The sequence below is a fragment of the Xiphias gladius genome, chromosome 12, assembly GCF_016859285.1.
Source record: "Xiphias gladius isolate SHS-SW01 ecotype Sanya breed wild chromosome 12, ASM1685928v1, whole genome shotgun sequence".
NCBI lineage: Eukaryota > Metazoa > Chordata > Actinopteri > Istiophoriformes > Xiphiidae > Xiphias > Xiphias gladius.
Genome location: NC_053411.1, coordinates 13,888,052 through 13,902,803, shown reverse-complemented (window position 1 = coordinate 13,902,803; position 14,752 = coordinate 13,888,052). Strand labels below are relative to the sequence as shown.

At 40.8% G+C, this 14,752-nt stretch overlaps 1 protein-coding gene across 2 annotated transcripts; it reads left to right on the top strand.

Annotated features, from left to right (window-relative positions):
- Positions 1-259: 259 nt before the first annotated feature.
- klc2 (kinesin light chain 2) lies at positions 260-14,752 on the top strand. 2 transcript variants are annotated; one of them, XM_040141227.1, is made up of 14 exons: positions 260-397; positions 3,785-4,030; positions 4,166-4,508; positions 6,479-6,677; positions 6,766-6,955; positions 7,139-7,312; positions 7,449-7,548; positions 8,342-8,391; positions 8,646-8,713; positions 9,331-9,439; positions 9,777-9,929; positions 10,264-10,388; positions 11,059-11,116; positions 11,550-14,752. In XM_040141227.1, exons 2-14 carry the CDS (start codon positions 3,803-3,805, stop codon positions 11,631-11,633), a joined length of 1,881 nt encoding a protein of 626 aa, XP_039997161.1. In that variant the 5' UTR covers positions 260-397; positions 3,785-3,802; the 3' UTR covers positions 11,634-14,752. The 2 variants fall into 2 exon arrangements, with proteins under 2 accessions (XP_039997161.1, XP_039997160.1); XM_040141226.1 differs by lacking the exon at positions 260-397 and adding an exon at positions 818-923.

Below are 14,752 nucleotides of genomic sequence, written 5' to 3'. Positions count from 1 at the left end.
AGTAATATGTGTCAGTTTAGCTTATACTAAAGTATGAAACCTCAAAAACGTTTCAGCTCCTCAGAAGGACTGATGAAACACTCAAAAACCTTTACTGATGTTACAGAAGATGCTAGTGTATCTAGCACTATCTGGGAGCGGCACTTCGGCTATATACGCATGCGCGAGATAATATCCCGCCCCGCCTGGAAAATGGCAGACGTGAATCATCTTGATAATTTTAGTTCATCTTTGATCATAGTATCTGGGAGAACAGCCATTTTTCGCCTCCCAGCTGTCACATTTGAAGCACATTTACGACAAACATTAGTGTTTTCTTTCTGAATAAAGGTTTTTTGCGGGGATTACCACCTTTGAGAGCTTTCGTGCTGTCCTCCGCTGTCCAGTGACAGTCTGGGTAAGTTAAGGTGACCGTTAGGAGCTTGCCAGTGCGGCCGTAAGATAAATTATAGACTTCAGCTGGGATTGTAATCGCATTGAACTAAACTCAGTGGTGTGGGAGCTATTTCGGTGTGCCTTGCACTAGCCAAATAACGTGAGAAGCGTGAAAATAAGAAGACAGGTAGCCTAACTGTAACTAGTTCCTAGCACTCAGCACCCTTCAAAGTAGGGCAAAGGCTAATTTAACGGTTGGCGTTAATTACCAATTGACGACAGCATACATTGGGTTTCTAAACCGCGCTTTGGAAAGGAAGGGACCGTGTTTTTGAATATATATATTTTCGTGTATTGTCGTGTTCGGTGGTCTACATTGCCCTACCTAGCGACGCGCTTGCTAAAAATGAGGTTTTATTTTGAAAAATACAGCCGGAAGCAGTTCGTTTTCCACTAGGAGACTTGCCGCTGGTGTGCTCGGAGCATCACAACATTGTCCTCCTGCTTTGTTCGGGGGGCAGAAAGCATCGCACTTGTCTTCGATGAAGGTAAAAAAAAAAAATAACAAAAAATGCGGTTAAATAATGTTTATATGAGCATGAGGTCGCTGTGGTTGTAGATAAGAAAGTCGTTGATTTAATACGTATGATGTTGATTTGCCGGTATATTTTTAGCAAGCTGTCAAATCAAACGTTACACCCTCAGCGAGGTCCGCAAATGTGTCTTGCGCAGCCGCTCGCGTCGCTACTTATGTAAATCACTTTTTTAACATTTTCTCTGTTATCTTCATATGTGTGCCCGCGGTAGACAGAAGACAATCGACTAATAGAATGTGCATCGTGTTTGTATTGTGTAACACCTCGGAGCTCGGGCCTGCTCTGTTTACAAGCCGCTTACACGTAGGGACCTGACATTTCAACTCATTTTTCAGTGACTGACGTTTATTTTTCGGAATCATCTGTTATGGCTTCGTGCTTTCGGAACGGTGCTCTCCGCTGTCGGTCACCTTGATTGATCCGCTGCCAAGGCAAACGTTGGCTCCCCTCCCGGCCTCAGGCCCTCGGCCGTCCACGGGCTCCATATATTTATTTGCTGCTTGAAATTGTCCAAGTAAAGATGCACGAATAAGTGATAACGTTGACTTCTGGGTGCGACTTTTTCACCTTAAGCAGCTTCCCTCTCCGCGTTCGGAGGCGGTGGACTTGAAAGAATCGCGAATCTTGGTGCATTGCAGTCAATGTATGAAGCGGATGGAGGGGGGGGGGTGAGGAGGATGGGTGAGTGAGAGAGCTAGACAGACACAGGGAGAAGGGTGGGGTGGGGGCAGGAGAGGAGAACAGGTGCGCCTCCACCGCCCTGAAAGCAGGAAAAGGGAGAAAGTCACGACCATGCACAATTGGCTCCTCAGGCCTCCTGCTAGTGCAGCGGTTTTAATTTACAGCTGGTCAATATTCAGACCTCCAGGTCTCATGCTCAGGATAAAAGCGACACCTTACTGTGCATGGCGTCTCCTCTCAGACCAGCCTGCACTTGAGAGATGGATGTTGGTTTCATTAAAACGGAACTATCTAGATATTGTTTGGGACTGTTTTGGTCATCCAAATATAATAAGGTGGCAGAAATGTATCTGCAACATTTTAAAATATTTGTTTAAGGAGTTTATCAAGCAGAAAAACGCAGAACTTTTTTGTGTTGTAGCTTCTCAAAATGCTGCTTTTTCCAGGTGTTTGTTTTTGTTTTTTTTTTGTAATTGGAAATTAAAAATCTTTTGGATTTTGAACTGTTGGTCAGTCAAAAAATTGAATTTACAGACATCACTTTGGGCAGTGGGACATTTTTATAGGCTAATCAAATGATTGGAAAAAATAATTGACAGATTAATTGATAATGAAAATAGTTGATAATTGCAGCCTTAATCACATGATCAGTATAAAGGGACTGAGACAAAAACCTAATGATACTGGAGTTTATATTCAGGCTTATTTATGTCTGGTGACTAAGGCCACTGGTCTGTGAGTGGTATTAGTCTGAACACTGAGAATGTTTTGTTTAGATTAGAGTCCAGCCAATACTGATTTTTAATTCTGTTATGTATATTGATATATGAGAGTTTAAAAACAATTGGATAATGCCATATTGGTCCGCATTCATTGTTTATGTTAAGCATGAAACATAATTATTTTTGGTTAGGATCCTTTAAATTTGGTCATTAAAGAATTGTGCACTGAATTAAGATCTGTACAGTGACACATTTAACAGTTAAAAAATAAACTTTCTAGTTGACCAGCTATGCAATGGCGTCAGCTTTTCTAAATCAGCTTAAACATCTCTTTGGCATTCATGTACTGCAATTTCTTGTTTACTTTTAGGTCAGGTGGTACTGATAATATCCGTGACGGCCTAAAATCAATCGATAATATCGGCATTGCAAATGTATCAGTCAGGCTTTAGTTCAGATGCTCCTGTGATATTTGGTTTTGTCATTATCACCTCACTCTGAGTCAGTCTCTGCCTGGAATAGCAGATCTGTTGAGTGACAACGTCTCATTTTAATAGGCTTTACTGGTCACTGGTGTCTGCTGTGTCAGTTTCAAGCTCAGAGGAATCCTCTTATACTAATCTAAATGGGTTTTAACTATATATGTACTACACACACACACACACACACACACACACACACACACACACCTTATCACTTTCCAACTGGTCCAACTACCCAAGGGGGACATTATGCAATAATGAAATGGGAAACCTTTATTTAGAGGTTGACTTCTTTGAAATTGTAGTGAAAGATGGAGAAATGGGAAATGTTCTCATTCTGTTTTTGTGTGCAGAGCGATGCTTTTCTCATCCGTGCCCCAGGTGGTAAATTAAACTGTTTCTGAAACACATCAAGCAGGAAAAAATTGGATGTGAATGCATCCCTGGAGGCTTTTATATTTAAACAAAAGATTTTACCTTCTTGGCTTTGACAAGTTTGTGAGTCATTTTACAATTACACTGAAACCTGTCATAATAAATCTATGTGTTTATTTATTTGATTCTCTAATACCCATTACCTTAATTTCTTCCTTTCTGACCTTCTCACTGAGTTTCTCTTTACTCCCTCCCTCATTTTTATCGTCTCCTATTCACATTCTCTCTACCTTCCTGTCCTCTCTGTTCTTTCTCTCATATTTCATCTGCTCTTTTCTTTTGTCTCATCTACCTCCAGTTGACCTCAGTAGCCAACAGATAAAGGATATGGTTTCACTGAGCAGCTTATACATATATTGCGAGAATGTCAAGCCGGACAGGACAGGAGAAGATGAAAAACTGTCAGCAAAATCAACTCCCTGATAAATAAAAAATGGGGGGGGGTCTTTCCTCTTCTCATCCCTGTGTTCGGTTTCTTTTCTTATCCCCACAGCGTGTATGAAACCAGGCAATGTCCGCCATGGTGTATCCACGTGAAGAAGCCCTGGAGCGACTGAGCCAGGATGAGATCGTCCTCAACACTAAGGCCGTCATGCAGGGCCTGGAGACCCTGCGCGGGGAACACACCCAGCTCCTCAACTCGCTGCTGGACTGCACCCAGCCCCCCGTTGCCCAGGAGAAGTCTGGGCTGCTCCGCAAGAGTCTGGAGGCCATTGAGCTCGGCCTGGGAGAGGCACAGGTGAGAGACTTATTTTTTGTTGTGTGGGATTTACATAAGTTAAAAAAAAAGTGAGCACCTTAGTTAAAAGAAATTGTCCTGTCAGACAATTTCAGTTGGTAAAAGCCTAATTTTAGTACTTTCTCTTTTCCCCAGGTGATCATCGCCCTGTCTAGCCACCTGAGCGCCGTGGAGTCGGAGAAGCAGAAGCTGCGTGCTCAGGTGCGTCGCCTCTGCCAGGAGAACCAGTGGCTGCGGGACGAGCTGGCGGGAACGCAGCACAAGCTGCAGCGCAGCGAGCAGAGCGTCGCCCAGCTGGAGGAGGAGAAGAAGCACCTGGAGTTCATGAATCAGATCAAGAAGTTCGACGACGACGTGTCGCCCTCGGAGGAGAAGAACCAGAGCTCTGGTGGCAGCGGAGGTGGTGGAAGCGGAGGTGGAGACACTTCAAAGGACAGCTTGGATGACTTGTTCCCCAACGATGATGACCAGGGACCAGGTATGACATCAGCTGCTGTGCGTAGGGAGATGATTACAAGATGCTAAATATACTGAACATAAGTCATAGTAGAGCTGAAACTAACATTTTTTTTCATGATCAGTTAATCTGTAGATTCTTGTTGAGATTATTTGAAATGTCAAAACTTGGTAAAAAATACCAACCGCAATTCCCTAGAGCTTTATGTAAAATATTCAGCTTGCTAGTTTAGCCTGACCAACAGTGAGAAAACCCAAAAATATTCAATTTACCATTTATAAAAGACAAAGATAAGCAGCAAATCCTCACATTTGAGAAGCTGCAATTTGAAAATGTTTGGCTTTTTTTATTTTTTTATTTTTTGCTTGAAAAGTGATTTACTTTCTTTTGATTTAAGGGGTGGGAGCTTGAAGCCTGGACTTTAAGAGTAATTTAAACACTTTTGATACAGTAGCCCCTTGTAAAAGTGGCACACCCACAGCTTACCCCTCAAACGTGACATAGTTTTGATCGGATACAAAACTTGTTTGGAGCAGGAGCTGTGGTTTGGTTAATGCTAAATTCACTATCCAAACAGAAGCTCAGGTTGGTAAATGGATTTGTTTTTAATTTATGCAATGCATTACAATGTATAGCTTGTTTAGCTTTCCTCCCCGTTAGCCTGACAGTAAGTGCTACAGTGCTTACTTCTTTGTCTCTTTGATTATTGATGGCGGAATTGTCATAAATGTTTCTTTTGCAAGTTTTGCCTCTTTATGATCTCTTTTAAATGTCATCTGCACATTCAGCCATAACATGATCAAATAAATAGCAGACTTAAGGATCTCTTATTCTGTTATAATCATCATTCTTTTGACATAATAGTTGATGTGATGATTTGTTGTTGATCCTTGGAGCAGGTTTGACTTTTTTTTTATCCTCCCATTATGTGATATTAAACTGAAGATCTTTGTTCTCCCCTTTGGACAAACAAGCAATTTGAGTATGTGATCTTTGGCTTTATGAAGTTGTGATGGGCATTTGTCAGTTTTTTGACATTTTACAAACCAAACGGTTGATCAAAAGATTGAGTATTAATGAAAATTGCAAGAGTGTATTCACTCACCTTCAAACCCCAATTCAAACTATATCTGAGTCATAGAAAATTAACTGAGAGAAGTGTTTGTGTTTTTGACAAATAACAATTGTCACTCTTTGATTTCTTTGAATTTATTTGGATAACTATTGTTTTATACTAATAAGATTATTGCTTTTGAGGACCAGTGGTGTTTTTATTCAGTGATTGGTTATGTTGTTTTGTAGCAAGGTAATAGCTCTGCAGGTTTTGTTCAGTTTACATATTTTAGAGCTGAAAAGATTAGTCTGTTCATTGATCAGTCGATTGACAGAATATAAATCAGTAACAATTTTGATAATATCAGCCTCTTAAATGTTTTTCTGCTTTTCTCTGTGTTATGTTATTGTAAACTGAATATATCTGGTCAGAAAAAAAGCAGAAGTTTGATTGTGTCTCCCTGGGCTGTGAAATTTTGATCTGCTTTTTTCACAATCTTCTGACATTTTAGATCACGACAGGTTTATAATAATTTCGATATATCTACATTTCTTTCTCTCTATAGACACATTCTGAACACTATAACTCAACAAAACATAACAGAAGGTTTATACTTAGACTGCAGGTTCCTGCTATCAAACAGATGTCGGATTACATTTTACAGCACCTGAGTCAAGCAGTTTCTTCATCTTCGTAATTGACTCTTTCATATCTGGTTCATGTTTTTCGTGAAAACAAGCGTGAGATTCAAATGTGTTAAATTATTAGCATAACCCGTTAACTTCTAAACTTGCACATTAGAAATTAGACAACTCATTAGTGCCCGTTGTCAAATTTGGACTTCTTTTCAGTGATGGGTTATTTTTCTATGCAGTGAAACCTCTCTTAAAGGATATAATAACAGTTTTGACCCTGTACCCTTCCATCTGTCCTACAGCCCAGCCCAGTGGAGGAGGTTACGAGATCCCGGCCCGCCTCAGGACGCTGCACAACCTGGTGATCCAGTACGCCTCACAGGGGAGGTACGAGGTGGCTGTGCCACTGTGCAAACAAGCCCTGGAGGACCTGGAGAAGACGTCTGGACACGACCACCCCGACGTGGCCACCATGCTGAACATCCTGGCCTTGGTGTACAGGTGGGAATCGGAGAGGAGATTCTGTTATGAACTATGCACCTATAGTGGTTATCAGGTGAAAGGATTGAGATTCTGTTTTGTCCTCCAGAGACCAGAACAAGTACAAAGAAGCAGCTCACCTCCTAAATGACGCCCTGGCCATCAGAGAGAAGACACTAGGGAAGGATCACCCAGCTGTGGCCGCAACTCTCAACAACCTGGCTGTGCTGTACGGCAAGAGGGGCAAGTACAAGGAGGCCGAACCCCTCTGCAAGAGAGCGCTGGAAATCAGAGAGAAGGTAAAGATCATCACCATCAACTCAAAATATATAGAATAAAGAGACAAATATAAACTGTTTTAAAGTGTATGGATGCATCAAAGCCTGAGTACTGAAAAAGACCTGAGATGTGTAAATGTGACATGATTTGTCCTGTGAAGGTGTGTGCAGCTCCTCTGAAATTTGTCTTCCTGCTGTATCTAGGTGCTAGGGAAGTACCACCCAGATGTAGCCAAGCAGCTGAACAACTTGGCCCTGCTGTGTCAGAACCAGGGCAAGTACGACGAGGTGGAGTACTACTACACACGAGCCCTGGACATCTACGAATCCAAACTGGGAGCCGACGACCCGAACGTGGCCAAGACCAAAAATAATCTGGTGGGGAGGAAACTATTAAGATACTGCACAATAGCACAACTACTGGATACCTGGTTAATACTTTACAAGGTTTTAATGAATGGGACATTTTGTTCATTTTAGATACATGGAATAAACATTTTCATGTTCTCCTCAGGCCACATGCTACCTGAAGCAGGGGAAGTTCAAAGATGCCGAGGCTCTGTACAAAGAGATCCTGACCAGGGCACACGAGAAAGAGTTTGGATCTGTCAATAGTAAGTAGAGCCAACCGTCAAACAGCTGTGAGCAGGATCAAAACATCCTGGTCACAGAGTCACGTTAAGAGCCTGGGCTGTGCAGAGAAGAGCAGATACTGGTTGATTTGGACCAGGTATGGATGGGAATTTCAGTTACAGGCTTGTGTTTGCAGGTCAGGAAATTAAAGAAAAAGATATTAGATAAATGATAGATCAAGATACAGACAAACAATCATACTGCCCAAACACACATTGCTTACAAAGCAAAATTAACAACATCAGAGAATTACGGTCTGATACATTTATGGAAAAAAGTCCAGGAGCTCCTCTGTTAGTCTTACTCCTCTGACAGTTGCTGTGTTTTTGGATTCGGCTTTTGATTTGGCCACACCCTGATCCCTCCCATCGACCTCAGTTCTCCCAGCAGGTCAGAGGATTATTTCGTGCTATTGAAGCGTGCGAAGCGGCTTAATGTCAGTGTTTCGCTCCCGCCGTCGCTTGGCCAATCCAAACCCTTACATGCTCACATGCCCCGAACGAGACAGGGCCTCGGCCGGAATTTGGCATGGCACGAGTTTGGTGAGAGGCAGCCATGTGGTTATATGAAATCATGTGAACAGAAAGGCTTCACTTGGAAATTTAGGTCAGTCCAGGCATCCTCGTTATTTTCTGGGCAATTCATTTATTGATGCTTTTCCTCAATTGGTTGGTTTCTGCTGTAACTTATTTTCACTGTTGTCATCCACACTTAATAGTGTTCTTGTATGTCAAATAGCATTAATAGTGTTTTCCTTTTGTCCTTATTTTGCAGATGACAACAAGCCAATCTGGATGCATGCAGAGGAGAGAGAAGAGAGCAAGGTGAGTTACTCAGGTTGACCTTTTCCATTGATTCCACTGGCTGGCAGGCAGCCCATTATGGATAATGGATTGGACAGTGAAATAAGTGATGGAGAGCAGCAGACTGTACAAATGACAACAGGGACATTTTTAATAGGGCTAATGTTTTATACTTGGTTCCTCCTGCTCTTGGCCTCTCTCTCTCTCTCTCTCTCGCTCTCTCTCTCGCTCTCTCTCTCTCGCTCTCTCGCTCTCTCTCGCTCTCTCTCTCTCAGGGTAAGCGCAAGGACTCTGGCCCATATGTAGAGTATGGGAGCTGGTATAAGGCCTGCAAGGTGGACAGGTGAGTCAGACAATTGAATTCACTGAAGACATGTAGGAATCAGGCAGCGGATAAAAATATTAATAAAACCACTACTTGCCATATTTTTGTAAATAAAACCCTAAAATGTTCGACCATTTATATGTCAAAAAATAACCTGAAAAATTATTTTCTACAGACAAATCTTTAAAAAAAATCATTACACATTGTTTTGGAAAATTTTCAACCCAAACACGTCATCCAATAAGATAGAAACATATATAATGTTCACGCTCTGCCCCTTGCACTGGCCATAAATTGAAGCTCAGACACAGCACAGCTTGGCTTATTTCCATTTATGGTGAGGCTACAGGCTGCTCCATGGGTAGCCCCCCCCCCCAGACTCATAAAACATCCGTCTAAGGCCCTTGGGAGAGACCTTTAAACGTCTATTATGAATAAATTATAAACCAGCTTTTCCTTCACAAAATCCATGCCTGTGTGGTTCAAGCGACTCTTTTCCAGTCGCAAATGTGTGCAATAACATGCACATTGAAGAAAGAAAAGGCCGACATACATTAGATTACATAAAACATTTGGTTACATACTTATGAAAAGAAAATGAAATGAAATAACATGTCTTGCCTGATTTTATGAAGCCCCACGGTGAATACAACTCTCAAAAGCTTGGGAGCTTTGTACCGTCGCCAGGGCAAACTAGAGGCAGCGGAAACACTGGAGGAGTGCGCCAGCAAGTCACGTAAACAGGTACCACACAAACACTCCGACCACTGTTTGACTGGTTGAATTACTGCTGTTAGATTAGTAGTCCGGGTTCTTTTCAACTTGTTTTTCAGTTAGGAAGCCTGATTAGTTCAAGACATTGCAGCTGTGATTTATTAGCACATAAACTGCGCCAAATGGATTAAAAGAGCAGTCACAAAGCTGATGTGTGCACATTGTAGTAAAGACAACTTAAGATCATAGACATGCTGTGTGAACTATTGTATAAGAGCTATAACTTTTTTTCAGTCCTCTTAATCACTCTCTTAATCTTTGTTTTCTTTGTGTCTTTTTGTGTGTGTGTGTGTGTGTCCTCTCTTAGGGTATTGATGCTATTAACCAGAGTAAGGTGGTGGAGCTGCTGAAGGACGGGGGAGCTGGAGGGAGCGACAGACGACACAGCAGGGAAGGAATCAACGGACAGGGGGGACAGCGGGGGGAGAGTGAAGGTGATGACTCCGCTGAGTGGAATGGGGTCAGTTCACGGATACTAATTAATTTTAATACTAATGAAAGTAGTAAGTTAATCATGAATCTCTGATGTACAGAACATGACACAAGGACAACATAACCTTACACACAAAGCTGTGAAAGTTAGATTGATGTAATTATTTGACACTAAGGATTATTTCAAGCATTAATATTGAAATGCCCTTCAGTCAGGCTCCACAGCTCTTAGCTGTTATTAAAACAAAAGCGTTGGAAAAAAAGCTCAGTCTCTCTAGTCTGACGAGCCTTAACAAAAAATCTCTTTCATATGTAATGAAAGAGACATATACCTCCAGTAAATGTTTCGTTTTTTCTCTCAGGATGGTAACGGGTCCCTGCGCCGCAGCGGCTCCTTCGGGAAGATTCGCGACGCTCTGAGAAGGAGCAGCGAGATGCTGGTGAAGAAGCTGCAGGGGAGCGGACCTCAAGAACCTCGCAACCCAGGGTAAAATTACTCTTTGGAAATGTGACCTCATAGTCAGAAGTTAGGTGTAGGGCTGCAGCTAACGATTTTCATTTTCTAATAGTGTTATTAATAGTTATTCCATTAATTATGAATCATGTGGTCCCCAGAACCTAAGTTACATTTTCAACTTGCTTCTTTTGTCTGACCAACATCACAATCCAAACTCCATCATATTCAATTTACCGTTAAGCTCGAAGGTTGCTTGACCTTAGAAATAGTAGTTTGACCTTGGATATCACATGGTCTACTTACTGGATCTTCTCTGTCTGTTGATGAAGTCCATGAGATCTGCTCTGTAAAAACCAAGCAAGTGGACTCAGTGATAAGATTTTTTTAAAATCATTACCATGAAAACAAAAAGCCAAAAATCCTTACGTTTACGGAGCTCAAACCAGTGAATCTTTGGCATTTTTTTTTTTCCATAAAGAAGAACAATTATCAAAATTGATAGTTTTCCTTTCTTTGGCCTTTTCCTCCCCCTCAAATTTTCATTTTTAAATAAACTTGGGATGAATTATTAGTATTGGATTTACCTAAAAATACTAAAACTCAACTGTAAAAAGATCATTTTTGTCTATTTCTCTCAAACTGATCTGTGTTGATAAGTTTATGGTTTGAGTTCATTGTATGATTTTGTTTTTCTGCTCAGAATGAAGAGAGCAAGCTCCCTCAACTTCCTCAACAAGAGCAACGAGGAGGCCGCACAGGTACGACTGTTCGTGATTGCTTTACATTGACGTCACACCTGCCACAGCACAGCACATGATTTTACTCATGCGGACGATGTGGATAACATCTTCTCAAAACGTTCATATTGCAATATTTTAATTTTTCCCAAAAGATTCAACAGAGAAACTTTTAACTGAATAAATAACTAAATAGGGATATCGGTTATCTGGTGTCTGGGGTACTCCACTTAATTAATTACCTGACAAATCCAGGTGCTTAAGCACATTAGGGAAAAATCCTTAGTGTCCAGTATTTTCATATATCAGTCAAGTTCACTAATGTGTAGCATTGCTCATAATGACATAAAAAGACCCCAAATATTAAAAGGATGGCTGACTCAGAGGAGTCCACATAGAATATATAGACGGTATTGCCCAACCCTAGTACTAACATGTACAGGATTGTTTTCAGGACGCCAACTCCGGACTGTCAGACTGCAGGGGACTAAGCGCCAGCAACGTGGACCTATCCAGACGCAGCTCCCTTATTGGCTAGACAGCGAGAGGAGGTGGGACTCAGGAAGCACAGAGTGGCCCGACGAGGAGAGGCTGTTTGCAGCTTGGTTTGGTCAAACAAACACACTTAAAGCTCAAAGCAGAGATCAAACAAATGCACCTGCAGCATATTTTTAAAGAACACTGAAAAAAACACAACCACGCTAAACGTCATCCTGTAACACGCAGCCGCTGCAGCTGCTCAACTGTACAAATCGATGCCATCGATCAGAAAAGAGAATATTTAGATACACATTTATCAGCATGCTGCTTACTAGAAAGTGGAATGTCTGCACCTGAACGCCTCGTGTTTTCGACTCATAGCACCGTAGCAAAGCATCGTATCCGCATCGTGATGAGTCCGTTTCCTCGATCTACACTCTCATGTGCAGGCATTCAACCTTAGGTAGGCTAAATGTACCCCGGTTATAGTTCAGAGAGAGGTGTTGCGCTCTGTATATTTCAACAGTAGCATGAAGTATTTGCTGATGCTAACCACCCATCGAATGCATATCACAGACGGTAAAAAAATGGTACAATTCGATTAGATTTGAACCCCAAGAAAGCTAAGGTATAAAAAGAGAATACAAGCAGTCTTTGGGGATTTTCGAAAAACGGCACTAATCATTTCAACCTCACTTTTTGCCTTCTTGTTTTTTATGTATATACAGTTTTAAATTATTTGATATTTCATTCTTTGTATATAGTGCACATTGATTTTTTTTTTTTTGGTTTGGTTTACACAGAGTCTCAGCTGGAAAAAATACTACTTATCTGAAGGGAGAATACTGAAAATGAAGGAAAGGAAGAGGGGGAGAGAAGGAAAGATAAAAGGAAATACTGAAGTGGGCACTTAATTATTTGTGTCAATGACAAGGTTGAAAATGCTGATAAATTTAGTACCTCGATCACTGATATCTGCCGACATTCAGAATGAGCTACCGGACCATCAAGGTTTCAGTCCAAACTGTTGTAAAGCACTTTGTGTATGGCAGTACTGTATGTCTAGCAGCCATTTTGCTAACTACAGAGCAGACTGGGATGGTAATTTTCACCAGATCCCCCAGCAGCCATGCTTGGGGCAAAAATTTCATTTATTTCAAAAGAACTTTCTTGGTGCTTCAAAACTAGGTCTTGCAAGAACAGAAAATGAAATAAGGGCCAGAAAGTTAATTTGAAATTAAATTTACAAACAAACCAATCATTTTTCTTTTGCTCTTCTAAATACTACCTATGTGGTCCAAGAGATTTAATCAAACAAACTCTCTTCTCCCACTAATGATCAATTTTTCCAGTAAAGTAAAACAGCCATAAGTCCAAATGATATTGAAGGATAATGATGTGGAAGAGATACTTAAAAATAATTTGTTTACAATCGTTAAAGCAGGATATTTAGGGCATAATCAACCCTCATTTAAAAATATGGATAACTACCTTTGTTCAAAGCTGATGCGACGCTTCAGCTACGATATGTTTACTTTCATAAATAGGGTTCTTCTTGTGAGTTTTTCTGTCTTTTTTTTTTTTTTTTTCCCCCCCTTGTTTACTGTTGCTGAATATGTATCATTTTGTACAAAACAATCCTCAGTGTTGCGTTTTTAATGCCGACTTGGATGGATTTTATCAGTCTTAATCAACCGCTGACAGAAATCTGACTGGTGACTATCCATCCTCTGTGAATTCTGTTGTGCTGAAGCGTTTTCCTGTTTTGATTCTGAGTTTTTACGTTGAAGGTACTGAAAAATGATTATTTGAATGTTACATTTTATGTCGATCGTAGGGCGTACTGGCGTTTACACTGGAATTTTGTGTTTTTGCTGCTTTGCAAGTCAGGAGATAAACTCCACCAAAATGAGACCGATACAAAGAAAACTGTCCACAGAATGTACACGTCTTATTATGTGAAGTCGAAATCAGACTGAAATGTGATCAGATTGTCAAGAAAATGCCTTTCTCCGTGTAACTTTCTTTGACCCTTTTCCTAAATCTTCTAATGCAAGAAAGTCAAAAAAAAAGGTTAATTCTAGACAACCTGAGTGTGATTTCAAAAATGGGAAGATGCAGGTTTTTTGTGAAGGTATTTTGTCAACGTTGGTGCAGTCACATCATCGCATTATGCCGACATACACTGCAGTCGCTCTTCTTGAAGTCACCTTTGAAGTCACGTTGCTGAGTCTAAAAAGTGCTAATTATCCTATCAGCTTCTGATTGTGCTGAATGGCGCGGGTTATGGATTGTAATGCGCAGGTTATGGATTGTAACGAAGAAATGCACGGATGAAGGAAAAGGAGGAGTAAAGTAAGTGTTAAAGCAGGAAGAAGTAGGGGTTTAAAAAAGAAATGAATACAAGTGCACTGGAAAGACGTGGGGAGAGGAAAAGTGCTTCAAGTGTTGTTTGCAGCAAATAATGTACAGATTTATCCGTGTACGACCTTTATATGTATATTTACTGTATGTCACGTTCACACACACGTAAGAATTATGGGAAACACACATACACACACACAATCTCAATACCATATAGTTGTGTAAAAAAAGTTGGTGGAACACTAATTTGTAGTTGAAAGTCTCTGAAAAAGCTCTAGAAACATAAGGTCTCCTTCTCAGTACACACACCGTAATACCAATACTAATCAATCCTTCACGGTATTTATCAGTCACTTATTCACCCTGGGTTGGTACAGTGTTAGTGCTCCTCTGGGAGTTTCTGGGATCACAAGCTCCATAAATAAATGAACATTGGCTCACTATGTAGCTCAGTAAAATAGATGAGAAAAAAAATGAAACTGCTGCAGTTGTAAATATTTATCTTGAACTTCTAGCGCAGGAGGATATTGATCCAAAGCTTCAAAGATGAATCAGATCTTTATTTCTCTGATGTACTCGTCCAGATATTTATGGAGATAAATACATCTGCCCAGAGTCACGGATGGTAAATGTTGAGTAATGAGGGTCACGTATATGTGTGATTTCAGCTTCTATATTGACGACGACACGATGGATCTTATTGTGAAGGGGCCAACCTAATGTGTATATTATCAAAGGTTCAATAAATACAAATCCCACTTTTCAAACTGATTCTGTGTCTCTTACATTTTCATCCTCGTAGCCAATGTCGGA

Excerpts from the sequence above, each read along its gene's own strand:
- klc2 (XM_040141227.1), top strand. The coding sequence starts at position 3,803 with ATGTCCGCCATGGTGTATCCACGTGAAGAAGCCCTGGAGCGACTGAGC. Across the intron at positions 4,509-6,478 it reads CGATGATGACCAGGGACCAG|CCCAGCCCAGTGGAGGAGGT; the intron begins GTATGACATCAG and ends TCTGTCCTACAG. Across the intron at positions 11,117-11,549 it reads GCAACGAGGAGGCCGCACAG|GACGCCAACTCCGGACTGTC; the intron begins GTACGACTGTTC and ends GATTGTTTTCAG.